General features: G+C 41.5%; 1 protein-coding gene across 1 annotated transcript in view; it reads left to right on the forward strand.

Annotated features, from left to right (window-relative positions):
- The window catches only part of KLHDC3 (kelch domain containing 3), an 82062-nt gene that overhangs the window by 28830 nt on the left and 25709 nt on the right, over positions 1–27523 (forward strand). Inside the window, 4 exon segments of the mRNA XM_042449113.1 lie at positions 7606–7859; positions 11690–11712; positions 11714–11867; positions 23384–23499. Coding sequence (XP_042305047.1) covers positions 7706–7859; positions 11690–11712; positions 11714–11867; positions 23384–23499 — 447 coding nt within the window. The 5' untranslated portion in view covers positions 7606–7705.

The raw sequence follows: 27523 nt of genomic DNA on the forward strand, positions 1-27523 counted from the left end.
TTTTGGGTTACGAACGCGGCGGCGGAACGAATTATTTTCGTAACCCGGGGTACCACTGTATGGAGAAAAAGAATCGTTCCCAATCGACAAGGGCAGGGGTAGGCAACCCTTTTGAGCCGGGGGCCCCGTTGCTGTCCCTCAAACAACTGGGGGGCCGAAGCCAAAAAATAAATAATTAAATAATTTTTAAAAAATTAAATAAATAAATAAACCGGGACAAATGTAGGACAAAATTTTCAAATGGAGGGCACTTTTTTTAAAAAAAAAATGGAGGACACACAAAAAATTTTGCTGTTTTTTTAAAAAATGTTAAGATAAATGCATGTTTCTGAGGCTTCTATAGACAATTGCCCCACCATGCCCCTCACACGAGATGCCAAAGGCCCCGGCGGCAATCAGCGGCAGGGCCGGGCTGGGGCCGGTCCCAAGGCCTCGCCGGGCCGCATCCGGCCCGCGGGCCGCAGGTTGCCCCCTGGACAAGGGGGTAAGGCAAGAGTGCATTTTATCACCCTATCTAGTCAACCTATATGCAGGAAATATCATACTAAGAGGGGGCTTAGACACGGAAGCGGAGGAATAAAGATAGGAGAAAGGAATATCAACAGTCAAGGAAGAAAGTGCAAAGGCAGGCTTACTGCAGAACATAAAGAAAACAAAAATAAGGACCACGGAGGAGCTGACTTCATCCAGCCTGGGAGGGAGTGAAAAGGCAGGCCCAACTCCATTAGGTCTAGCTAGAGCAATAATAATAATAATAATAATAATAATAATAAGTTTTATTTAGACCGCTATCACAATGATCATAGCGGTGTACAATAAAAATTGCAATACAATACAAAAATGCAAGGCCTCTCCTCCTCTCAAGATGTGGTCGGGGGGGGGGCTCTTAGTCTTTCCAGGCCAGGCCTGTCTCTACCCTCAAGATGGTGGTCGGGGGGAGGGCTCTTAGTCTTTCCAGGCCAGGCCTTGTCCTACCCCTCAAGATGGTGGTCGGGGGGAGGGCTCTTAGTCTTTCCAGGCCAGGCCTTGTCTCCCCCTCAAGATGGTGGTCGGGGGAGGGCTCTTAGTCTTTCCAGGCCAGGCCTTGTCTCTCCCCTCAAGATGATGGTCGAGGGGAGGCTCTTAGTCTTTCCAGGCCAGGCCTCATCTCTCCCCCTCAAGATGGTGGTCGGGGGGGAGGGCTCTTAGTCTTTCCAGGCCAGGCCTCGTCTCTCCCCCTCAAGATGGTGGTCGGGGGAGGGCTCTTAGTCTTTCCAGGCCAGGTCTTGTCTCTCCCCTCAAGATTTAGGGCCCTCCGTCCATCTGCCATGCTCCAGGCCTTAGAGGGAGAGAAGAACCACTGGACTTGATCCCCTTCCCCACCACCATTCCCTTCTCCTTTTGTATCATGCATGTCCTTTTAGATTGTAAACCTGAGGGCAGGGAACTGTCTGAATAACTATCTGTAAGATGCTCTGAGAGCCTTTAGGGCTGAACAGCATGGTATAAATACCACAAATAAATAAATAAATAAATAAATAAATTCAGCCTAAACAATGAGGAAATCAAAATAGTAAAACAGTTCCCATACCTTAGATCAAACATTGTTCAGAATGGAGAATGCAGCCAATAAATCAGAAGACTAAGAATGGCGAGGACAGTATGAAAGAACTAGACAAGATCCTAAGGAATAGAGATAGACAGCTAAACACTAAAGTTAGAATTGTGCAAGCCATTGTATCCCCTGTTAGCATATATGGATGTGAGAATTGGACAGTGAAGAAAGTTGATAAGAAGAATATTTGTGGTATTTGTGGTGACTACGAAATTGAGGATCTAGCACACATTTTGTTTAGATGTAATCTGTACCAACAGGAAAGGGACCAACAGCTTGATCCCAATATTAAACGAACAATATTCTGGGATACTCACATCAGAATATCATACTTTATGAGTGGACAAGATTCAAAAATATCTATTGACACAGCTCTTTTCCTTTATAAAGCATCACTGTCAAGATCTAGAGATGTGGGGATGATTGGTGTTAACTGTAAGGGTGATGAAGAGATTTGACATATGATGATAGGTGTTTAATGTTATTTCTACCTCCCATTTTAATTCTATTTTACTTCCCATGGTAACTATTTTACACATTACTGTTTGATTGTGTAAACACTTTTATTCTTAGCTGTTTATTTGTATATCTTTCAGTACATATTGTATATTTTTAGATTTGTATAGTCTGTATATAAGCTGTGCATGTTTAGGCTATTTATACGTATATATATATATTGTATTGTGGTTTATTGCACTTAGTGCACTATATTAACATTTTATATATATGTGTGTGGCATTGTTTGTATAACTATGTTTTGAGTATTTTGAAACAGCCCTCAGGCTATTCAGTAAACTTGTTTGTTTGTTTAAGAATAAAATCAATGCATTCAAGATGTGGTGCTAGGGAAGAGTGCTGAGGGTACTGTGGATGGTCAAAAAGACAAACAAATGGGTCCTAGAACAGATCAAGCCTGAATTCTCCCTGGAGGTCAAGATGACCAAGTTGAGGATGTCATACTTTGGTCATGTCATGAGAAAGTGTGACATTCAGAAAGACAATAATGCTTGAAAAAGTAGAAAGCAGAAGAAAGAGAGGAAGGTCACATATATGATGGATAAACTCAAGTCATTAGCATGAATTTGCAGGACATGAACAAAGCAGTGGAGGCCAGGGTGTCTTGGAGAAGTCTCATCGACAGGGTCGCCATGAGTTGCGGTCAACTGGAGGACACCTAACAACAACAAAAATTATAAATACATTTCTTGTTATTTTAACAGTTGGCTAAATAGCAGTTTTAGGTTGCCCACAGAGTGATAATGTCATGTTGTGTTAAATTGACAACCTTGTCAAATACGGAATTTGTTCAGCAGGAAACAAAAGAATAACAGTGGCTGTTTATAATATTTACTGTGAGGAAAAATCATCCAGTAACAGCTGTTTGGCAATCAGTGTTCCTAATGTGAGTTGAATGTCGCAGTGCAAAAATAGGTCAAAATATAATTGCTTGTGGAATCAGCGAACAGCAAGTTGGCAACATCGTTTTCTCCCCACAGTGACTCATTATAGATACATTCAAACAGCCTTTGACCAAGTGTCAACATGGCCATACAGCTTTGTAGGGAGACTGGTAGAATTCATCTGCAGTGTTATAACTTTACCACATCCAGTTTCTTTAAAAGCATTAAATTCTTAGTAACAAATAAGTAGATGATTCAAGTGGCCAGCTTACCCACATTACAATACAGAAAACGACAAATATCAAAGGGTGCCTGCATTCATATATAACAGTGTGAATGTGGTGCCAAGGGTAGAATATTCTCTCTCATGGTATTATATGTTCACTTGAATTCTGTAGGCTATTTGAACATTAAACATTATTGATCTATTTTTTCCAGTTCCCTTTTAAGCACCCCCCCCACACACACACACAAGCTCTTGCATATTTCAAAGGTGAAAGGGTTTCTCATCTTCTGAAGCTGAAATCCAATAAATGCAAAGTTTACATAAACTATCTTTGGTTGATGCTATGCTGAAAGGAATTTTTAAATTTAATTCGCTTTATATTCCATCATTTTAGGCCATACACTTGATAGTATAAGTTGGAACGGAAGAGTTAAGCAGATAAAGAATAGCCTGTTCATTATCTTTTAAACACCTGCATAGCTGAAATACCTGATGAGAAAGTTCAAAGTGCTTAAATAGTCTAACTTCTTAAGTTTTCAGACACGGTTTTGAGAACTCCCACTGTAGTTGTCACAAAAGAAAAGACAGGTCTTGATTTTTCCGTCTATTTTGAACGCATAACTGAGGAGAGGTGTGTGGGTTTAAATCTCTAACTGCTGGTTTTCTCCCAGGGACTGATTTTTAAAACTACTTTTCAACAGCCCACCAGCTTTTCTCCTGCTGGTGCTTGGGTAAAAGTCTGGCATAGACCTTTGGATCACAGGAATATAAGTGGAACTTTGCACAGAAGATTCAAATAACAGTTTAAACCTTTGGATCTCAACAGTATAAGAATATCTTTTCACATAATAATACCTTTCAAATATAGTGCATGCATATATTTACCTAGTTGCCAATGAATGGGAAATTAGGTGTTGGGCAGGAATGATTGCGTATTTGAAATAAGAAGTCTTGTGTTGTACAGTATATTCATTTAATACTCTTGCTTTTCTATTATTCTTTGCTGATCTTCTTCCTCCTCCACATCTTCATGCTCCTCCATCGTATTCTAATATGGTGGGAATACTGAGGGTAGGAAAACTGGCCGAAACCTTCATCCTGATTGCCAATCTTGGATGGAATTGGATTCCTCTCAAAGGAATTTACAGTCTGAGACTTCTCCTAAACTGTGGAAGTACCACTTGTCATAATGCTGGGGTGTCTCTTAGACTGATGTGTCAGGTATAACCATGTTGAGAAAAGGCAGATCCAGCTCAGTGATGCATGTTTTAATAATATCTGGACTAGATTGTTGCAATTTACTCAATATGCTTTTAAAGAAGGTTTGGGATCTTAGGCGCGTTACAGATGGCCCAGAAGGGGCAGTCTCGCGCTGCTGCTGGTTGCTGTGTCCGGGAACCGCAGCATCCAAGCCACGCGGTTCCCGGATGCAGCAAAGAAGGAGTGTGAAAATCACGCTCCTTCCTCGGTCCCAGAAGAGACGCCGTGAGGCGCTAGTCGCGCACTTGCAGCATCACTTCCGCTGTGCGCCGTACGGACGCTCAGCGTCCGCTACATCAAAATGGCAGCAGCCGTGTGGAACGGCCGCCGCCATTTTGATGTAGTCGTTATGCGTGAGGGGCAAGGCGCGTCAGGAAGCGCCGCCCCTCGTGCATAATGACGGCATGATGATGGCGCCTCATGGGCCCATCTGTAATGCGCCTTGGATTGGTATAGAATGCAGTTCTGATTGATATTGGGACTAGGCAGTCAGAGGATTTAAATTGTGTCCCAGCATCAATCTGCCTATATAGTATGAGCAGCACTGGTTGCCAGTGCATTTCTGGACCCTACATAAAATGCTGGTTCCAAACAATTTAGGGCTATGCCCATATACACACATGTGCATTCAAACACATCCATATTTGAAAATTGCATATCTGCTATAACACTGGCAAGCAGTAAAGGAGAGACATTTTTATTGTGGCCAGTATCTGTGGAATTCTCCCTCAGAAGACATAACTGCAACCTCTTCAGTGCTGACTTCTATTCAGGGCTTTTAAATACATTTATTCCAAACTGCTTTTAATTAAGGGACTTTTGAAGACTTTTAAAGACTTTGCATTTTTTAAAAGTAGCATATATACTCATCTATAAGTTGAAAAATTGAAGTCCAAAAATGGGCTCCAAAATCCTAGGTAGATGTATATATGAGTCAATATGGTAATACTTCCCCATGAGCCTTGGGAAAGCTGTAGAGAAGAGAGGGAGGAGAAGGAGGAGGGAAATAAGAGGTCAGTGTCCCCCCTTTTGCAAGCCATCAGCCTTGGAGAAAGTTGTGGGGAAGGGAGGGTAATTGGAGGTCTGTGTCCCCTTTTTTTTTGCAAGCCAGCAACCTTGGGGAAGGTTGTGGGGAAGGGGGGGGAAATTGGAGGTTTGTGTCCACATTTTGCATGCCCAGACTGTGACCCTTGGGAGAGATCCAGAGAGGGAGAAGGAGGGAGCAAAGTGGTGTGTCCCCCCTCCATTTAGATCCTTTGTTACATGCTCCTGAATTTGACCTTCAACTTATTCACAGGTCATAGCAAAATCCATTATTCTGCCCCCAAAACCTTCCCTCGACTTATACGAGGTTGACTTATACAGGAGTATATATGGTATATGGTTTAAAATAGTTCTTGTTAACTGTTTAAATTGAGTGTAATGTTAACTTTTGAAAAGGTTTAATGTGTGCTTTAACTTCTACTGTGCTGTACAGTATTGGAATTACATTTTATCCGTTTTATGTAAGCCACTTTAAGAGATTTTACCCTAAAAGTCTGCCTCGAAATTGTTAATATGTTATATTTTTGTAAATGTAAAATGCAGCTTCAGAAGACTACAACAGGAGCCCTCCTTGATTATTAATTTCTGATTGAATGTTTACTGTGTTCACCTGAGGTATGAGAAGAAATTGAAGAATAACTTTAGCATATATTTCCTGTTTTGCTTATGATCCTTAATACATTGTCTAACATATTATTTGGTTAGACTTCCAGTCTGATTTTCTCCTGATAAACTCAGGCCCTTTGCAGACCGGCCATTAAGGCCAGCCTGGGGGCAGAGTCGGGGTATGGCGTTCACATGACGCACCCCCTATTCTACCCCCAGGGTGCCATGACACTGTGTGCTACTCCACATGGCGTGCAGCATTACAGCTCACCTCTGGCGCTGTGTCCACACAACACAGCGCCAAAAGAGTGCTTTAAAGCCATGGCAGCATGGCTATCACGCCCTTTCCAAGGCACAAAAAGGACCCTATTTTTGCAGCTCTTATTTGTGCCATGGAAAGGCCAGATTGGGGCCGCAAGGTGACAAGAACCTGCATCTCCCAAGTGCCAGTTCATCACTCTAACAACAACACTACCCTGGTTCGTATGCACAATATTAACTGCAAGAATCTCAGTGGTGGGTGGGAAACCTTGTGGAGTAGAGCAGTTTTGAGTCACGTAATCTGTCTGGATTCCACCTGCTGTGTGGTGGGATTGCATTTTACAGTCAGCCCTCCATAGCCACAGATTTTTTATCTATAGATTCAAGCATCCATGGTTTGAAAATATTTTTAAAAATATATAAATTCCAAATAGCAAACCTTGATTTTGCCATTTTATTAAAACCATTTTACTGTGCCATTGTATGCATACATGGGTTTTGGTATCCATGATGGGATTCTGGAACTACACCCCAGCAGATACCAAAGCTTCACTGTATAAGAAACATGATTGCCATTGAAAATGTCAGCCACCTGGCAGTTTATCCTGTCTTCTCTCAGTTATCTGTAGTATACCTTACCTCCTATCTTGGTATCATTACATTGAACATTTCCCCACAAGTACCAGACAGTAATGTGGGATTAGAGGGAAGCTCAGCTTTGGAACTGCTATTTTCAGTGGTTTTCACAGTTGTATTATTTTTTCTGGGAAGAAAAAAGAGACAACATCTTCTAGTAATATAAATACACAGTACCTATTGTTGCCGACATCTGTTATCTGTTGAGTTTAAGTATTTGTTGTCTGAAGCAGTGTCCAATGAGGAAAAGTTTGATTTTAATTGCCATCCTGAACTTTTGAGGCTTAGTAAAAACTTCTGAACCTTCATTTTTGCAGTAGCTATGTATTATCTTTTTTCTTATTAAATATTCTGCCCTATCATAGCCTTTTCTGATTAGCCTGTTACATTTCTAGCAGGCTTAATTGCTTTCTGACACCCAGGAGTGTTAAAAGAATGGAACAATGTCGCATTATGCTTAAAGAGGCTATTAAAATCTTATTCAGTGGGAAAGCTGTTGATCAGGGGAAGTGCAAGATACAATTTTGCTGTAAGCCTAATAGGATGTGTTTTTGAATGTATTGTTTTGTCTGTCATAGAATTCTGTGCCTATGATCCAGCATGGTTGGTAGCCCTGTGGACGTGATACTCTAATTCTCCCACCCCTAGTTTGGAGGAACTGAGCACTCACAAAAGGGAATGTTACGGTGGACAGTACATTTAGAAGGTGGGCCCCGGAGAGTAAACCACGCGGCTGTGGCTGTTGGACACAAAGTCTACTCTTTTGGAGGCTATTGTTCTGGGGAAGACTATGAGACACTCCGACAGATTGATGTTCATGTATTTAATGCAGGTAAGACTGGTGCTTGAGTACCGGGTGTCTGAGAAGCTGGCACTCTAATATGTTTGGTTATGTTTATAGAGTGCTATTGAAGCTTTTTCCAGAATTCTTGCTATTTAGATATAAGGTGCATATGCTGTCCCCAGAGAATAACTGTCTTAATTACCCAGAGATTATGTTTTGAATCTTAATGAAAATGTCAGTACAAGGTACCTTTCAGTGAGTCACCAGATATAGAAGAAGCCACTGAGAATTTAAAAGTAACCCAGCCTAGAATTGTCCTTTGGGGACAAGGAATCACCACTTCACATATAATGTAAATCATACACTGCATTGCTTGGTTGAAATTACAGCTGTTGAGAGCCATTCACCTCTGTAGTAAGAAGTGTTCAAGCAACCAAGACTTTGTGATGTACAGTCTCCCTTCCCAAAATGATTTTTTGGTTATTTTGGAAAAGGTGTATCCTGTGAAATGAGTCACTAGTACTGAAATAATTTCCCCAAAAGGAAATAATAAAATATAACAACTTAATTAAATCATAAATTATAATGGAGCAAAACCCAAACATTTATTACAAAAGCAAATGATTTATCATAAAAACAGTCAACCATGTGTACCAGCAAAAAAATGTTTCACACATTTGCTGCAAAAAATGCAATGAGGTCCTTTGTTGTGTCTTCATTCTTTATACAGTGAACACAGTTGTGAATGGGACAATTTGAATTGTTTTTTCATTTTAAGAAATATTAGGAGAACAAGTGTATGAAAGCCCTTCTTACTCAGTAAGAACTCCTAAATAGCAAGAATGTCAAGATAATTTATGGAGCAGCTGTCATCATACTTCAGTATTTCAGATTGCATGGACACATCTCTCATCTCTTTTTAAACTGAGTTTTTACTATTGGTATCATATGAAAAATATTAAACTGTTTGCCACTTGCACGTTGATTGTTGAATATCTCCGAAAGTAAAATCTTTTGAAGTAAAATGTGTTCACTGTTCATATTAGTAATAATTCAGGTTAAAAACTAGCTTTTTTTCCTCTTTTGTTATGTGTTAGTTCACACTGCTTACATTATGCTTGCAAAGATGGTGCAAAATACTATTTAATAATCTAGTTGACAGGTGCAAGACACATCACTAATTAGTGGCAAACTTAGTAGATCAAGCAGGAATGGCATAGTATGACTAAGGGAGTGCTGGGCCATATAAATTCCCAATTATACTAGCCTTAAACTGGAAGTGTCTTCTTAAAAATGAATCCCTGTCATGTCTTTCACATTTTACTTTCTTTAATCCTGACAGACTTTTGGCAGCAGTGAAAGTAGATGAACTAATCACGTGTTTTCCTTTAGCTGTTTTGCTCTGCAGTTTTGTGGTAGTCAAAAAGTATCTTTCTTTTCCCCCCATGGAAGTTCCTAAGTCAGTTTGTTCTTCAGCTTTCACACTTGACAAGGCTCTGGATTGTCTTTCTGTTATCGTTTGCTTTATTAAAGTGTTTCGAGGCTTTCATAATTTCCTAACAGCTTCTCTATCAACTGTTCCCAAATTCTCTCTTTCTGTTATATGCATCTCTTGTGAGATGTTAAATTAATTAGCGCAGAGCAGACAGACCAAATTAGGATTTTGCACAGAACCAGGGAATATTTCCTTCTAGTACTTAAAAACTGGGTGCCTTTTGTCACTTCAGATTCCAGGATGGTTCTTAATTTAGGAGACAATAACTGCAGTATATTTTATACATAGGTAAACATAACTATGTGGTTGATGAACAGGTGCATTTGGAAGCACCATGAAGTATATGCACTTAATTTCACATTCAACACAGGAGGATTTTCAATGTTATCATTCACTTTTTTCAAATCCCTTCTTGTCAGGTAACACAGGAGCTATCAGTACAAAACTTTGTACAGTTCATTTTAAACAATATAAAAGTTAACTTAGAGCAGATGAATGAATTGCAAATTCAGACAGACTTCACATTTATTTATGTATTTATCTATTTATTTAATATCAGAATAGGTTCCTGTACTCACACATGGTGGTATTGCCCAGTAGACAGTCAATTCTGGAAGGAAGTGTTCCAAGAGGGAGGATGAATATATACTGTACTAATGAATGCATTTTGGACTCCCCTGAGTTCAGTTTGTTTGTTAATATTCTCAGGGAAGAATACAGGCTTGCTTCACAAAATGTTGCTTATTCCTTTTTAAAACTTCAGCTCAGCTATAAATTGGTCTTACATAGAAGACTGATTAAAAAAATTAAGTGTTGGTAGAATAGGTTATGAAACATATCATTGACAGAGAAACTTACTCAGCAGATAAGAGTAGCAACAAATACTCAGTTGCACTTTTTTTCTGAGGTTTAAGTTGTTTTATTTCTTACGTGTACCAAGACAGACAGACACATTCCTCTCAAATCACCTGTGTCAGTTTATGGAAAAGTACACTGGACTGAACAGTTTGGTTTGCTGGACTTTGTCATTTTGTATGATTAGGAAGCCAGTGTCAAAAACTTTATTTTTCACTGGATTTTTTTTTCTTTGTTGAGTGCTGATACATCTTGTTAATTGTTGTTTGCTGTTTTTATTTAAACAAATGGGAGGGGAGAATTTATATTTCTCCTAACCTTGTGTGAACTCAAGGTGGCACAAGGTGACACAAGATGGAAAGTCACTCTCTAGGCTGTTAGCTCAGTGAAGACTTGAACCTGGATTTCCTAAGCTCCTGTGTAGCCCTATTGCCCCTCCACCACACAGGCTTTCAAACAAACACATATCACATCAACATTTTAATGTTTTTTTAAAAAAAATATCTTACTGCACATGACAAATACTTGATGCCAAAGAGTTCTTTGAAAGTGACCAGAGTATTTGCAAATGGTGTTTGAGGAAAACCAAGCTTAAAAATAATATCCTTATTTTGTAACTTCTTACATGCTATTTCTGTCAGACATGTTCCTTTAAATTCCTTTAAGGGGATTTTTCTTTCTTTCTTATTTTGAATGGACCTAATGTTTAATAGGATACATTGTCTTTATAAATCAGGTGGTTTTGAATATCAAATGTGTCAAATATGTTACATAATACGTATGTTCTAGCTGAGAGTCAGAAGAAGGAAATCAGGTGGAGTTTACAAAATTGAGTAGGTTTCATCTGAACAGAATGGTAGATTTAGATTTGGGAGACCCAAATTCAGACATGTAGCATGTGAGCCTTTGGGTTTTCTCTCAAGCTACTATAGGTCACAACAATATTATGAAAATAAACTACAGAATTGTCATTTTATAGTTGAATCTCTTTTTCTGTGCATAATGGCTTGCATTTTTTAGTCTGCCATTTGACTAACCATTTTACTATTTCAAGTTCTTAAACCGTGTTTAATTTGGTTAAACTGTTAAACTAAATGGGATCTCGGAGCATTTAATTTTGTGTGGATTGTATTTGTTTGTGTCAATCCTTTGAATATACCTTTCTTTTAGGTTTGGAAATTTTCCTTCCTTTTCCCTGGCACCAACATTTAAAGAATGTTACATCTTTTTGATAAACTAATCTAGATTAACCTCTTCCACCTTCTCACATAAGCTTTTAAAAACTGCTTATGTTCTGTGTCAGTACAGTGTTTGAATCCTCCCCCCTTTTGTGCCATTTACCACCTATATATATAGTTACAGACTTTATATTAAAAGTTGGGTGTTTTCTATGGCTGGTTAATGCAGTGCACAAGCCATTGTTGAAGGGTTATTCATTTTTAAGTTGATTTCTCTGTTTTACTAAGATGTGGCAGCTTGATGCTTGAGAGTATGCCTATCAAATAAAACTTACCTCTTTCTCTTTCAGTCTCTCTGCGCTGGACCAAACTGCCCCCCAGTATGGACGAATAGCAAGGACCATGTGAGGGAAGTTCCCTACATGAGATATGGACATTCTGCAGTGCTCATTGATGATACCATCTATATCTGGGGAGGCCGCAATGATACTGAGGGAGCCTGCAATGTCCTGTATGCTTTTGATGTCAGTAAGTGTTGTCTTGCTGCTACAACTCTTAGAATAGAGTTGGAAGAGACTGCAAGGGCCATCCAGTCCAACCCCCTGCCATGCAGGAAGTAGTTCAGAATTTGTATAATCCCCTGTGTCCTTGTTTTATCTGGGAAGACATCTGTGAAGCTCCTTATTTCAGATTACATTTGCCCCTCCGTTTTTGTGGGAGATCTGTTCAGGACCCCACGCAAAAATGGTAATGTGGGTATATTCAAGCCCCATTGGCTTGAAGGGGGATGCACTCCCATGGGCTGCTACAGGTGTGTGCCCCATCATTTCCTCCTCTGTTTCGCGCTTGCATATATGCGAGGGACGCAGATCTTGAGTCAGCGGAAATGGAGGGGTAACTGTATAACCTGGATTTATTTATTTATGAAAAAATATTTCCTTGCCAAGATTATGATGATTCACATATATAATAGTTCTTGGAGTCCTCTTGTGCAGTCCACTACTCTCATGACTGATGCTTTAGGGAAGTCCTTTTCTTCATAGTATGAGTTTCATACAAGTTAGAGATTTTATATAGTAGTAGGAAATGAGGGGATGCAGTAGCTTAGTGGATGCTGCCTCTGACGACCGCAAGGTCAGCAGATTGGCAGTTCGAGACCCAAGCACCATGTGACAGAATGAGCTAATGTCACTAGTTCCAACTTCTGTCAGCCTAGCAATTTGAAAGCATGTAACAGTGTAAGTAGACAAATAGGTACCACTTCGTTGGGAAGGTAATAGCTTTCCATGTGCCTCGGCATTTGGTCATGATGACCACATGACCATTAAGATAATAATAATAATAATTATAATTATAATAATTATTATTATTATTATTATTATTATTTATGTTTCCCTGCCTCTCCCGGTGGATCGAAGCGGGGTTACAGACTAAAAAAGCACAAACTGTTTACATAAAAATTCAATTGAAAGCAGCTAAAAACAATAAAATATACAACATCATACAGTAACAATAGCATCAACAGGGATCATACACAGACAGGGCAAGTCATTCATATCAGGGGGGGTATTCATATCAGGTGGGGTATGCTTGGCTAAAAAGCTCGGTTTTAATCGCTTTTCTGAATGTTTCTAACGAGGTCGCCGAGCGGATCTCCTCAGGGAGACTGTAAAGTCTCGGAGCTGATGTTGAAAATGCTCTTTGCGAAGTAGCAACAAACTTAGAGGTTGCTATCTCCAATAGGTTCTTACCCAATGTTCTAAGAGTGCGGGGCAGATTATATAGGGAGATGCGGTCCCGTAAGTAACTTGGGCCCAAGCCATGTAGGGCTTTATAGGTAATAACCAACACCTTGTACTGTGCCCGGAAGCAGATAGGGAGCAAGTGAAGATCTTTTAAGATAGGTGTAATATGGTTAAACCTTGATGAACCGGTGACCAATCTGACTGCCATATTTTGCACTAACTGAAGCTTCCGAACTTGGAACAAGGGTAGCCCCATGTAAAGTGCGTTACAGAAATCTAGACGAGAGGTTACCAGAACGTGAACCACCATTTCAAGGTCCCTTCGGTCTAGGTAGGGTCGCAGTTGGCGTATCAACCGAAGTTGATAGCAAGCACTTCTGGCCGTCGCATCTACCTGAGATGTCAGTTGCAGGGACGAGTCCAGAAGTACTCCTAAACTGCGAACTTCGTCCTTCAGGGGAAGTGTGACCCCATCCAGGACAGGTTGGCAAATTTCCTTCCTTAGACCTGAGGGACCTATCACAAGTACTTCCGTTTTCTCTGGATTCAGTCTGAGTTTGTTTTCCCTCATCCAGCCCATTACCGACTCCAGGCAGGCATTCAGAGGAGAGAAAGTTAAAATAAAAGTTTTTATTTATATACCGCACCTTCCTCAGATCAGGGCGGTTTACACAAGTTACAATTACACATACAATGCATTAAAAAACAAACACCATACAGTATACAATAAAATAAAGGGAATGGTGAGGGGGGAGGGAATCAGGTCCAGCATTCTTCTCTTCCTCTGAGGCCTGGACCAAGGCAGATGGACCGGAGGGAGGGCTCTTCTTCTTCAGGCTAGCCCCTGATGGTACTGGGCCAGCCTTCTCTCTCCCTCAGAGGCCGAAAGATGACAGGGAGGGAGGAGCCTCCTTCTTCAGGCTAGTCTCTGATGGAACTGGGCCAGCCTTCTCTCTCCCCCAGAGGCCGAAAGATGTCAGTTAGGGAGGGAGGAGGCTCTGTCTTCAGGCTGGCCTCTGATGGTGCTGGGCCAGCCTTCTCTCTCCCCCAGAGGCTGAAAGATGACAGTTAGGGAGGGAGGAGCCTCTGTCTTCAGGCTGGCCTCTGAAAAAATACAAGAAACATAAGTCTTTTGATGCCATCCTTAGTCACTGCATCAATCGGAGACATAGAGAAACATATTTGGGTGTCATCAGCGTACTGATAACACCGCGCCCCATGTCTCCGGATGATCTCTCCCAGCGCTTTCATGTAAATGTTGAACAGCATGGGGGACAGAATAGCTCCTTGAGGGACACCAGATGTCAGTTCCCTCTTAGAGGAGCAAGTGTCCCCCAGCTTCACCATCTGGAATCTGCCTGAGAGGTAGGATCGGAACCACTGGAGCACAGTGCCCCCGATGCCCAGCTCCCTCAGGTGCTCCAGAAGGATACCATAGTCAATGGTATCGAAAGCCGCTGAGATGTCCAAGAGCACCAACAAGGTCACACTTCTCCTGTCAATGCCCAGACGGAGATCATTGACTAAGGCGACCATGGCAGTCTCAACTCCGTATCCCGCCCTGAAGCCGAAATCTTTGACAATGCAGGCTCCCTCAGCTTAATAACGGAGATGAGCATCACTCCCCACAGTTGGACACAACGTCAGAGAGGAAATTTTTACCTTTTAGGAAAGGAATATGGAATGTTAAGGGAATTTACAACTAGTTACCAGAAATAAGACCAAAAGAACAGAAAGAAACATACATCTTGCAAGGCAAATAAGTTATTTTAGGAAATATGGAATAAAATGGGCCCTGTAAATGGACTATAGCACATAATGTTACCATACCTGGGGTGGTTAGCATGTCTATGAACCTGATCAGAAGCTTGATGGGAGACTACAGAGTTTCAAGATATAAGTATATTAAAAATGTCTTTTAAACTTGGGATGGAGAGAGTAAGTTGGTCAGAGACGGTGGTTCTTTCTGATTATTTTTTGTTCATGTATGTGTTTGTTTATGTGCACATATACATTCAAAGGCCATTGTGAACACTGAAACCTTGAGTCAATGAACGCCACTGAGAAGGGGCAGCTTTTATTTAGAAGAGTGGCAGGCAGCTATTAAGTTCAGTAGGAGCCACGTTCAGAAACTCAGGCTTTGGTAGTAAAACAAATTAATACAATGATAATGATGATGATGAACCTCAGTAAACATTTTCAGTAACTTTAGGTCAGAGATGTTCATTATCAGAACTAAACAGCAGGTGTTAACCTTGCTAATTTAATTAAGATATAGTTTCATAATCATGGTGGGCTTAATTCTCATTAGTTACAATTAATAAACACATTTGCTCCTCCCGTACCCATACCACCCCTTCTTTGTTGTTACAGCTAGATTCTTCTCACAGAAACAATCTTGAACAGGCTTGAATCATGCCTGCTTCCTCTCCAGAGTTATCACACTATTTGAGGATGATATCATAATGTCTTCGCAACAGCTGTTTCTACACCTAACCCTCCAAATATTTTATGACATGAAAGGTTCATTTGCAATTCCTGACCTTGCCGTATGATAAATACCTGTCACTAGACATTGACGGGTTGGATCCCATCCTTTCACCCTCATTTTTTTAAAAATTTCTTTTAAAATTATTACTCAAAATGTGTCCTTGCACCTTGTAGGGATTTGGGGGATTTTGTCAAGCTTTTGCCTCCCTGGCTTGTTTTAGGCCAAACAGAAACATGTTTTTGAGCAAACAAGTAAACTGGAAGTTGTGGCTTGTTCTGTGGTTTTAAAAAATCCTCTCTTGGACTTGAAACATTGTACTGTACCTTGGGAGACCTGGTAATGCATAAAGTAATATATTTCAACATACTTTAAGAGAACAGGGAGACATTTTGAATTTAAAAATATGGGGTGCCTTTAATGCCTCAGATGACTTTGGAGGGTGAAATGTGACCCATGGGCCACCCATTTTGCCACCCCAATTTAGAAGAGCTAAGATGGTGAAGACCAAACTTTCCAAAGAAATAACAAGATTGATTTATTGGGATTAAACATGCAATATGAAACAGTTATTTAGAGTGCTGACATTGAACCAGCATTTAAAGATGTAGTAATTCAGTACACAGAAATGGTCCTAGGTACCTCAGAAAGAAATGTAAAAGGAAACATGCATTTTGCAGTTTCCCTGGTATTTTGATGTATTATAGGGAAGCAGGGAGAGGCATAGTATAAACGTACAGAAACAGGAGCCCTGGTGGCACAGCGGTTAAATGCCTGTACTGCAGCCACTCACTCAAAGCCATAAGGTTGTGAGTTCAATACCAGCAAAAGGGCTTAAGCTTGACTCAGGCTTGCATCCTTCTAAGGTCACTAAAATGAGTACCCAGAATGTTGGGGGCAATTAGCTTACAGTTGTAAACCGCTTAGACACTGTTAGTTCAGTATGAAGCGGTATATAAATGAAGCTGTTTGTTTTGTATCCAGTTAGACAGTTTGAGTGGCAAATTTAAAAACGTGTGGATTCTTGTGTTCATTTGGGTAGGGAAGCTGAAATGTGGTTTAGAGTGCAAATAGATTAATACAGTCAGACCTTGGTATCCGTGGGGGATCCCCTCCAACATGGATACCGAAAAACACAGGACCTCAAGTCTTGTTCTCCCTAATGGTGGCATGACATGCATGCACATGCTAGCGTGGCCACGTGCACATGCTGCCATTGGGGAGAACACGGCTTGCTATCCACAGATGCTTAAATCCACAGTTAAGGGGGGCACTGTATTAAGAGCCAGTGTGGCATTGTGATTGTTATGTTGAAATGAAATTTTATTTATATACCGCCGTTCCCATGATCACGGCGGTTTACAACAAGTAAAATACTATACAATGCAATTTACAAGCAGCATAAAAAGCAAATACTACAATACAAAGATAAAAATACAACAATGGCATAGCATTACATATTTCAAGCACAGCATAATAACAAATAACAATGCATTTCACTACAGGACAGCAATACAATTCGATACAAGATAAAAATCTATACATGTTGGACTACAACTCTGGAGACCTTGGGTTCAATTCCCTGCTTAGCTATGAAACATGCTGGGTGACCTTTGGCACATGCTCTCAGCTTCAGGGAAAGGCAATGGCAAACCTCCTCTGAACAAAATTTGCCAAGAAAACCCATGATGGAGTTGTCTGAAGGTCGCCATATGTCAGAAATGACTTGAAGGTAAATGGCGCACACACATAGGAACTAGATGTGGGGGAGATGGGGTGTCATGAATCACAGTGAGAAAAGAGATGCTGATGAAGTGAGATTCACTAGCAGTTCAGTAAGGAGTCTAGAGAAAAAGAGCACTTATCTTAGAAGTTCAGGTTGTGATGAGGCCCTTTGAGCCCACAAAGCAGGGTAAAAAATAGAAAACATGTTGGGAAAACAGAGGTAAAAGAGTTCTAGATCAGTTGAGGAAAAGATGGGAATTGCCATTTGAGTTAAAAATATTATAGGTGAAAGAGCATAGTAGCATCAAAGAGGGAGGATGTTTGATTCAATCTACTCCTTTTTGATCTGGTCAGAATGACTGGATTGCAGTGCTGGAGCAGCTTCCAGCCACTTTGGGGACATGCGTTGTTTAATACCACACTCACAAAGCAGTTGGCAGCCGCCTTATTTGGCCTGTGCTTATTTGGCAGGATGCAGCAGAACATTAGGGATAGTGCCAATATGCAGTAGATTTGATTGGATGCCAATGCCCATGCGCAAAAGCTAACGTGCAGCTTCAGAACCCTTCCGTTCATCAGTAAAGTTTTGAGCAGCTTTCTAAGAACAAATGGCATTTAAGGCAGCTAACCGTGGCAAAATAGAATGAGAACAAATAATTAAATATATATATATTAAAAACACAATGCCTAAGGGAAAAAAAATCATAGAATCATAGAGCTGGAGTAGACTGCAAGGGCCATCAAGTCCAACCACCTGTCTTAAATAAACAATCAAAGTACAGCAGACCCTTGTTATATGCTGGGGTTTGGTTCCAAGATCCCCCATGTATAACAAAATCCATGTATGCTCAAGTCCCATTAAATATAGTGACATAGCAAAATGGTGTCCCTTATAAAAAATGGAAAATCAAGGTTCGATATCTGAAAATAATAATAATAATAATAATAATAATAATAATAATAATAATAATAATAATAATATGCTTTATTTATATACCGCTCTTCCGAAGCGGTCAAAGCGGTTCACAGAGTCATTTAAAACTTTTACATCATAAAAAACGCCTCTCAATGTATATATCAATAAAAACCAATAAAATCAATTATCGATAAAACATGCAAACAATAAAACAGGCAAGGAATCTATCAATTGTAGTTAATCAATTCGTATCAGGGGAGACAGTCTTTATGGGGAGTCTGACGGAAATGCTAATCGGAAGAGGTGGGTCTTTAAAGCCTTTTTGAAGGCGTCCAATGTGGGGATCGTTCGAAGCTCTTCTGGAAGTTTATTCCAGTATATTGGTGCAGCTGATGAAAATGCTCTCTGGTGGGTTGCTGTCAGTCTCACCTTAGGGTGTACATACTAATAAATTTTTTCCTAATGTTCAGAGAGTGCGGGGCGGACTATATGGGGAGAGGCTTTCCTTCAAGTAACTCGGGCCCAAGCCATATAGGGCTTTATAGGTAATAACCAACACTTTGTATTGAGCCCGGAAGCTAATGGGCAGCCATTGTAAAGATTTTAGTACCGGTGTTATATGGTCTGACCTGGAAGTTCCAGCAACCAGTCTGGCTGCAGCATTTTGTACTAACTGAAGCTTCCGAACCTGGTACAAAGGTAGCCCCATGTAGAGCGCATTATAGAAGTCCAAACGAGAGGTTACCAGTCCATGTACTACAGTTTCAAGGTCCTTTCGGTCCAGACAGGGACACAGTTGGTGTATCAGCCGAAGCTGGTACCAGGTACTCCTAGCCATCGCATCCACTTGAGATGATAACTACAGCGATGAATCCAGGAGTACCTCCAAACTGCGGACTTTGTCCTTTAGGGGAAGTGTGACCCCGTCCAGGACTGGATGACAAATTTCCCTGCCTGGGCCTGGGGTACCTATCACGAGTACCTCTGTTTTCTCTGGATTCAACTTGAGTTTGTTTTCCCTCATCCATCCCATTACTGACTCCAGGCAGGCATCCAAAGGAGAGACGCCATCCTTAGTCACTGTATCAGTCGGAGACATGGAGAGATAGATCTGGATGTCATCAGCGTACTGATAACACCGCGCTCCATGTCTCCGGATGATCTGTCCCAGCGGCTTCATGTAAATGTTAAATAGCATGGGGGACAGAATGGCGCCTTGAGGGACGCCAGATGTCAACTCTCTTTTGCGAGAGCAACTGTCCCCCAGCCTCACCATCTGGAATCTACCCGAGAGGTAGGACCAGAACCACTGAAGCACAGTGCCCCCAATACCTAACTCTCTCAGGCGTTCCAGAAGGACACTATGGTCTATGGTATCAAAGGCCACTAAGATGTCCAAAAGCACCAGCAGAGTCACACTTCCCCTGTCGATGCCCAGACGAAGATTATCGACTAAGGCGACCATGGCGGTCTCAACACCGTATCCCGCTCTAAAGCCTGTTTGAAATGGGTCTAGATAATCAGTTTCATCCAAGACAGTTTGGAGTTGAAAAGCGACTGTCCTCTCGATCACCTTGCCCAAGAATGGTAATAGAGAGACCGGTCTATAATTACACATCTGCAGGGGATCAAGGGAGGGTTTCTTTAAGAGTGGTTTCACTATTGCCTGTTTCAAGTCCGCTGGAAATAGCCCCTCCCGAAGAGATGCATTAACTATATGATGTAATGAAGTTTTTATAGCATTTTTATACATTTTTTGAACATTTTCAAACCATGTATGCTTGAATCCGTGTATAAAGAATCCGTGTATAAGAAGGGCTGACCGTATTCCTGACAGATGGCCATCCAGCCTCTGTTTAAATAAATAGTCTGTCAAAGCTTGCCTTAGCAGCAGCTCAGTTTAAATGCTGAAAGTTTATCTGTATAAAAATATATACAGTAGAGTCTCGGTTAACCGGCCTTCGTTTAACCGACACTCCGGATTATCCGACACCCCTCACCTCCCCCCGCCCTCCTTCTTCCTCCCTTCCCTCCCTCGTTCCCTACTTACCTTTGCCGAGTCCTCTCCTGCCCTGCCTCCCTTCCCTTCCCTTCCCCTTAAAGGACTCCGAAGAGCCCTTTGGAGTAAAGGGGAGGTCCGGGAAGAGGAGGACTGGCCGGGGAACCCATTGAGGGGGAGGGCAGGCCTGAGAAAAAGAGGTCTGGGCCCATGCTGAGGCCTCTCCCTCCTGGCTCCTCTTTCCTCTTTCCTCTCCCCGAATGGACTCTCAGGAGTCCGTTCGAGGAGAGGAAAGACCCGGGTGCTCGGCCTGGCTTGTCCTCCGCAGCCACGGAGGACAGGAAAAGGCCGAGGACACAGCCTCCTCGAAGAGGCTGCGTCCTCAGCCCAGGCTTGCCCTCCGCGGCTTGCCTTCCCTCCCAAGGGAGCCCGAGGACTCCCTCGGGAGGGAAGGGGCCAAGCCTCGAGCTGAGGGAAGCCAGGCCGCTGAGGAGGGGACTCTGGCCTTGGCCCAGTCTCCTCCCCGGCAGCTTGCTTTCCCTCCACTTGAAGGGAGCTCCGCGGAGGTCCCATCAAGCGGAGGGAAACCTCATTGGATTATCTGACATTTTCGGTCATCCAATAATCAGTCGGTCCCGTTTATGTCGGATAATCAAGACTTTACTGTATCTGCCTACTGGTAAAAGGGCAAGATGATGGAAGGCATTTTAGTTACCTTTAGTAAGGAGTTCCAGAGCCCAGGAGCAACCAGTGAGGAAGGTCCAATCATGGGAAGTTTCTCCTCACTTCTTTTAAAGCTTCATAGAACATTAATACATATGGCTTTTAAACTGTGTTTGCACCAGAAAAGAATACATTGGTGGTACTCATTGCATGCCGACTCCAAACTGCTCTGTCCCCAATCCATCCCTTTTCATTGACTGGGATTACCTATGAATGATCTGTCAAGTGTGCAAGTCTGCAGGTGCAAAACTTCACTCCTGGGCAGTTGTACAATTGTGAGTCATGTGATGTCATTTGTGAGCAATATCTATGAAGAATCACTTATGAGCAATATCTATAAAGGCAATTTTAAATTGATTGGTTGGGGCATCATTCTTTTGTTAGCATCTGGCCAAGATTGATACAGTGACAACTGGCTTTCTCTCTGTCTGTTTTTCATTACTTTAATTAGATGGCAATTTTTTTCCTATTAGAAAGTGAGCTTGGTTTTTGAAGAATATACATACCAGTGCAACATATGTGGGTATACCATTTAACCCATTGAGTTTGTATGTTTTGGCAGTATTTTAAGAAACAGCACAGAAAACATGTTTTCAATATGTGATCCATCTAACTTGGTAGTAGGTAACTTGTCACCTTCCAGAATAGAAACCAGAAAAGTTACTTTTGATGTGACAGTTCCCTAATTTCTCCAGACAGCATGTTTGGAAAAATTAATTTTTGGATTATAACTGCCAGAATGTGTCAGAATGCCAAGGTGCCAGTGGCCTTGCTCACTGCGAGAATCTGGGTGTTACAAAATGTAACTTTTCCCAGCTCTGTTTAAGCATAGCCAGAGTTGAGGGACGATGGGGTGCGCAGTTCAACAACATCTGGAAAGCCACAAATTGCCCACCCCTAATCTAACAGAAACATTGAAGTTTTGAACAACACATGGTTCAATATCTTTATGTCATTGTAGCAAGCAGATATATATGGAGACTCTCCTGTGCTCATGTTTAGGCATGGGACTGATTACTTAGAGCATTCCCTGGAAATTAGTCATAATAAGAAAGAAGATAAGAACATTAATATACAGCAAAACTAGCTATGCACTGGGAGATGGAACAGTCTGCTGTGCTTGGGCTTTCTTCCCAGATCTGGTATGTTTCTTTCAACACATTTGATTTCTCCATATCTTGAAGTTCATTGCAGGGAGCAACTCTTGATATCCATACAATTCTGTTGTATAGGTTGGCGCCAGACACCTGACAAACTTGTTTTGTGTTTTCTACTTACAAGTGAAAAGTGGATGAAAACTGCACAGGAACTGTTGCTGTCCAATGTGCCTTACATTTACTTGCTTGGGTCATTTCCTCCCATCCCTGGAAAGCAACCATGCTAATCCTCCTACTCTCAAGGGAGAAGGTGGAAGCCCTCTGGCATGAGTCACTTCAGGCTAGACAAAGCCCTGAGTCTGTTATACAGGCCATTGTCCTTTACTGGCTTGCAGATGCCATCTAGATTAGATGTCACTGCTCACTTCAGTCTCTGGTTTCATGTGTTGCTCTTGGCGGAGGACTTTGGGGATAACACATGACTAGATTTAGAAATCCAAGCATGGCAAACATCCCAGTAGGAGAAAGCTCATTTTCCTTTTGTGCTAATCATTTCCCTAGAGTTCATGTTGACCTTGCACTGGGTCGGAGTACAATTCTAGTTTGCCACAGTGAATGGCTCTAGATAAAACTGAGGTTGCTAGACGTTTGTGCTGCTGGGAGGGTTTTGAGTAGGCCATTCCATTGCTGCTTCCTGGCATAAGCAATGAAGTTGATGGCTAGTTGTGCTTAAGAGAATCTCTTCTTACTCCAAGAATTGTATGTCTTTATTTTCGCTCATGGTCTTCAAGAACAGATGCTCCTGATTTTCTGATTACTGGATAGTCATATCGTCTTGCATGAAGAACATTCTTCATAGACTGAAAAAAATAGTTTCCTGTCTTTTAATAGCTTTCCAAGGGCTGTGAGCAATTATTTCACCCTCAGTGTCTAGTAGTAATAGATACTGGGGTAAAAATGAAACTGCACAAAATGTGCTCAGTGGCTGTGGAGTATTTTTCAAGATCTGTAAGCAGAACACAGAAACATTAACCTTTTGAAGTATACCTCTTCGAATTCCCCCAGCAAGAATAGCTACAGGCCTTGCTGGCTAGCAGATGCTAAGAAGCCGTAGTCCAAAAAGTAACATTTCCAGGGACTTGCTGTAAGGTAGTTTCTAACCATCCAATGATCCATTGTCTTCTCCTGAACATTGTAAAGTATTGGCTTCCTCCTTGCAAGAAGAGATATGCATTGTATATTTAGAATGATTTTTTCCTTATGGCTATGCCCATTGTCACTCATCCCTGAGCATGCCATTCTGGATCTACTAGTAACAGCTCCTCTCTGTTTTTTATTTCTTGCATATTAGGCACGCACAAATGGTTTACACCAAAAGTTTCTGGAATGGTTCCGGGAGCAAGAGATGGACATTCAGCTTGTGTCTTGGAAAAGAGCATGTATATCTTTGGAGGTTATGAACAACTAGTAAGCTTTCCTGTTTATCTTTGAGCTGCTTGAAAAATGCTGATTTCAGTTAGGTTGTTCTGTACTGGGTGTTTCCCTCCATTTATTACCTTTTCCCTTAGTAACAAAGGTTTTAAGACATTTGTGAGTAAAAGTTCTAGGTGATAAAGTTATAATTATGTCAAACCTCCATCATAGTCAGGAGTAAGTCCCCTTGAATTTTGTTGGATTTACTCTCAACTACATAAAGCTGCAGTCTAGACTTAAGTATGAAAGACTAGACATATTTTAGAGTTAAATTCTTCTAATATTTCTTTGTTCACCTCAGAATTAGAGAGCAAACTGTTAAGCAGGTGTGTGTGTTAGTCTATTAACATTTCTTGCATCATTGCTTTTATTGGCGAGCTTTTTGCCCAGAGGTGTCTACAGTACTGGATTTGTACACTGTCCTTTCATCCATAATATACAGATATTAGGTTGCAGTTGTAAAGTATATATTATTGTGTCATAAACTTCTTAAGAGCTGACTTGTTTCAGGAGGATGGATGGATATTAATTTACACGTGGAAACATATTTCAAAAGGGATCTTAAAAGATAAAGTAGGTCACTTGTCCTGCCAGATGGCTATCTAGTGTTGTCTTAACTACTAGAGATTCCACAGCATTCTAAGCAACTGTAATGTTGTTTTTAACATGTGCAGAATGCTTATCCATTCTTGCAGTCATTTTAAAATTGATCAGCATCCCTATTTCCCAGTTGAGAAACCTTCCAGGTCACACAATATATATACCCAAGTCCTTTCCAGGCAAGCATTCTCTGAAGATGCCAGCCACAGATACTGGTGAAACATCAGGAAGAAACTCTTCTAGAACATGGGCACATGGCCCGAAAAACCCACAAAAAACTATGGATGCCAGCCATGAAAGCCTTCAACTTCACATTGGAAATCTCTACGGGGAGAAACTGTTCCAAGACACTTGGAGATTGGAGAAACTCTGGACCAGGAAAGCACATCTACTCTGCTCACTAACTTTCCTGCTACACTGCAGAGACACAGACACTATACCACAATTTCTCACAGCAAAAAGGACCTTCAAATCACCACAGGCCATCTGCGTCTACAACAGGATGGAACAGGCTCTGTTATGGGAGAGAATACACACCACCCGCAAAGAACTGGCCAACACAGACAAGGAACTACTTCCACTCCACCGCGGCATCAGCCAAAAAATGAACACCCAAGACAGGAAAATGGAAAAAGATATGGCAGATCACACCGATAGACAAAAACAAAAATTCAACAAATGCCATAAAAACCAGATGAAACCCGCACTGAATACATAATGGACCATCATCAATCTAACACAGCAGCAACTTTCAAATGAGGAAACATCCATTCTGGCCAAAGGAGACAACTTTGCAGCAACCAGTACCAGAATCCCTGTTGAGGACATCATTGCCCAGGTTGAATCCACCCTCCATTATCTCCCGGAGGAGGAAGCAGAAGAGATAAGAGGGGAAACAGCAAGGATTCTGCACAAGGCAAAACCACCTTCCAGCAACATAACCAAAAAAGAAAGAAAAGCCATCAAGGACCTCAATTCGGATCCAGAAATCATCATTCTCCCAGCAGACAAAGGCAATGCCACAGCAATCATGAATACAGAACAGTACAAACAAAAAATCAAGGAATTCCTGGATCCTACAATATACAAAAAGCTGAAACAAGACCCAACCAGCAAAATCACCAGAAAAACAAACACCCTGATCAAAAACTCCTCAATTCAGCCAGCCACAAGCCACCAAGACTCTATGGACTTCCCAAGATCCACAAGGATTCCATTACACTCCAACCCATAGTGAGTGCTATTGGATCCCCCACATATGACTTGGCCAAGTTTCTGGCCACACAATTACAAACCCATATAGGGCAGACCCCCCACTACATCAAGGACTCACTCACTTCATAGGAAAAATCAACAAGCTTGAACTAAAACCTGGAGACATATTAATCAGCTTTGATGTGGTCTCCCTGTTCACCAAAGTCCCCATAGTGGACACCATGATGCTCATCTGACAGATTTTTCCAGAAGACATCACAGCCCTGTTTTAACATTGCCTCACCACAAGCTATTTCCAGTGGGACAATGGATTCTACGAACAGAGAGATGGGGTAGCAATGGGAAACCCACTAAGCCCTGTGATAGCAAACTTTTACATGGAACACTTTGAAAAGCAAGCCCTGGAAACAGCACTGAAAAAGCCCACAACTTGGTTCCGATACGTGGATGACACTTTCACCATTTGGAGCCATGGAGAAGAAGATCTGGCTGTATTCCTGAACCATCTGAACAACATCCACCCCAACATCCAATTCACTATGGAAAAAGAAAAGGAAGGAACACTACCATTCTTGGATGTCCTAGTCATCCGCAAACTGAACCAACATCTGGGTCACACAGGATACAGAAAACCTACACATACAGACCAATACCTGCACAAGAATTCCAACCATCGCCCAGGACAAAAAAGAAGCACAATCAAAACACTGGTAGACCAGGCAAAACACATCTGTGGACCCCCACTTCTTGGAAGATGAACTGAAGCACCAGGACCGGGCTTTACAAGCTAATGGTTATTCCAGCTCAGACATCAGAAGGGCTGCCAGGCCCAGGAAAACCCAGAGAAGTGAAGACAAGCAGCAACCCAAAGGGAAGGTATTTTTACCATACATCAAAGGAGTCACAAACAGAATAGGCAAAATGGTGAGGAAGCATAACCTGCAACTGGTTTACAAACCGACAAAGAAAATCCAGCAAATGCTTCGCTCAGCCAAGGACCAGAGAGACCATCTCACAGCCGCAGGAGTTTACCGCATACCATGCAGCTGCGGAAAAGTCTACATAGGGACCACCAAACGCAGTGTGCAAACAAGAATCAAGGAACATGAGAGACACTGCATATTGGGCCAGCCAGAAAAATCAGCAGTAGCAGAACATGCCACAAACCATCCTGGGCATAAAATACTGTTTGAAAACACTGAAATTCTGGACCGTGCCAACCACTACCATGTCAGGATGCACAGGGAAGCCATTGAAATCTACAAACACCTGGACAATTTCAACAGAAAAGAAACCCTTAAAGTAAACAAGGTTTGGCTATCAGTCCTGAAAAATAGCAAGATAAAGACTCAACAAACGCAAATGAGAAATCTCCCAGCAGACAATGAGCACTATCAAGCAGACGCTAATCCTCTTTTGCAGGCCCTCCCACCCTGAGGCCTGCCATTAGCAACAAAACAATACACATGCAAATCACTCCTGCCTTCCCAGGGTCACACAGTATATATATACCCAACTCATTTCCAGCAAGCATTCTCTGAAGATGCCAGCCACAGATGCTGGCAAAACGTCAGGAAGAAACTCTTCTAGAACATGGCCACATACCTGTAGACGGAAAAACCCACAAAAAACTATGAGTCATTTGGAACCATCAGTGACCAAAGGCCTTCACTAGTTTTTCAATAACAGCATCATGTGCCGAATGAGACCATTTTGGATAGATCTGCAACATTAATTGAAGTCTTGGAGGCAGGACACTGAAGCAAAATAAAATATGGTTGGCGTATTTAAGAAACTGATCATAAAGCCAAAATATTCATTCATCTCTTTGGTAGATCCATATCCAACAGAGCTAGCAAAATTGTATCTTTTACAAGTTCCTGCTAATTGAACATTCCTCTCAGAATATTTAGCTTGAGGCTTCTCTGGTCTGATTTATTGACGTTTAACAACTCCAGCAGAGGTTAATGAAAGCAACTTACTCTTAACACTTATTTTAAAAAAGGGCAGCTCCTGCTGTCTAAATCCAGTCTTTCAGAATCAGTGGCTATTACTGCAAGTGATGACTTTAATCTCATTGCTTCATTTTTCTGTCCATAAAGAGAAGTTGTGTTATGATGAGAGGTAACTGTAGCAAAGCCCACAAGGCTCATAATTCTACATTCTTTGTCTGCTTTGAATAGCATGTACTGTACTACTATGA

The sequence above is a fragment of the Sceloporus undulatus genome, chromosome 1 (assembly GCF_019175285.1).
Source record: "Sceloporus undulatus isolate JIND9_A2432 ecotype Alabama chromosome 1, SceUnd_v1.1, whole genome shotgun sequence".
NCBI lineage: Eukaryota > Metazoa > Chordata > Lepidosauria > Squamata > Phrynosomatidae > Sceloporus > Sceloporus undulatus.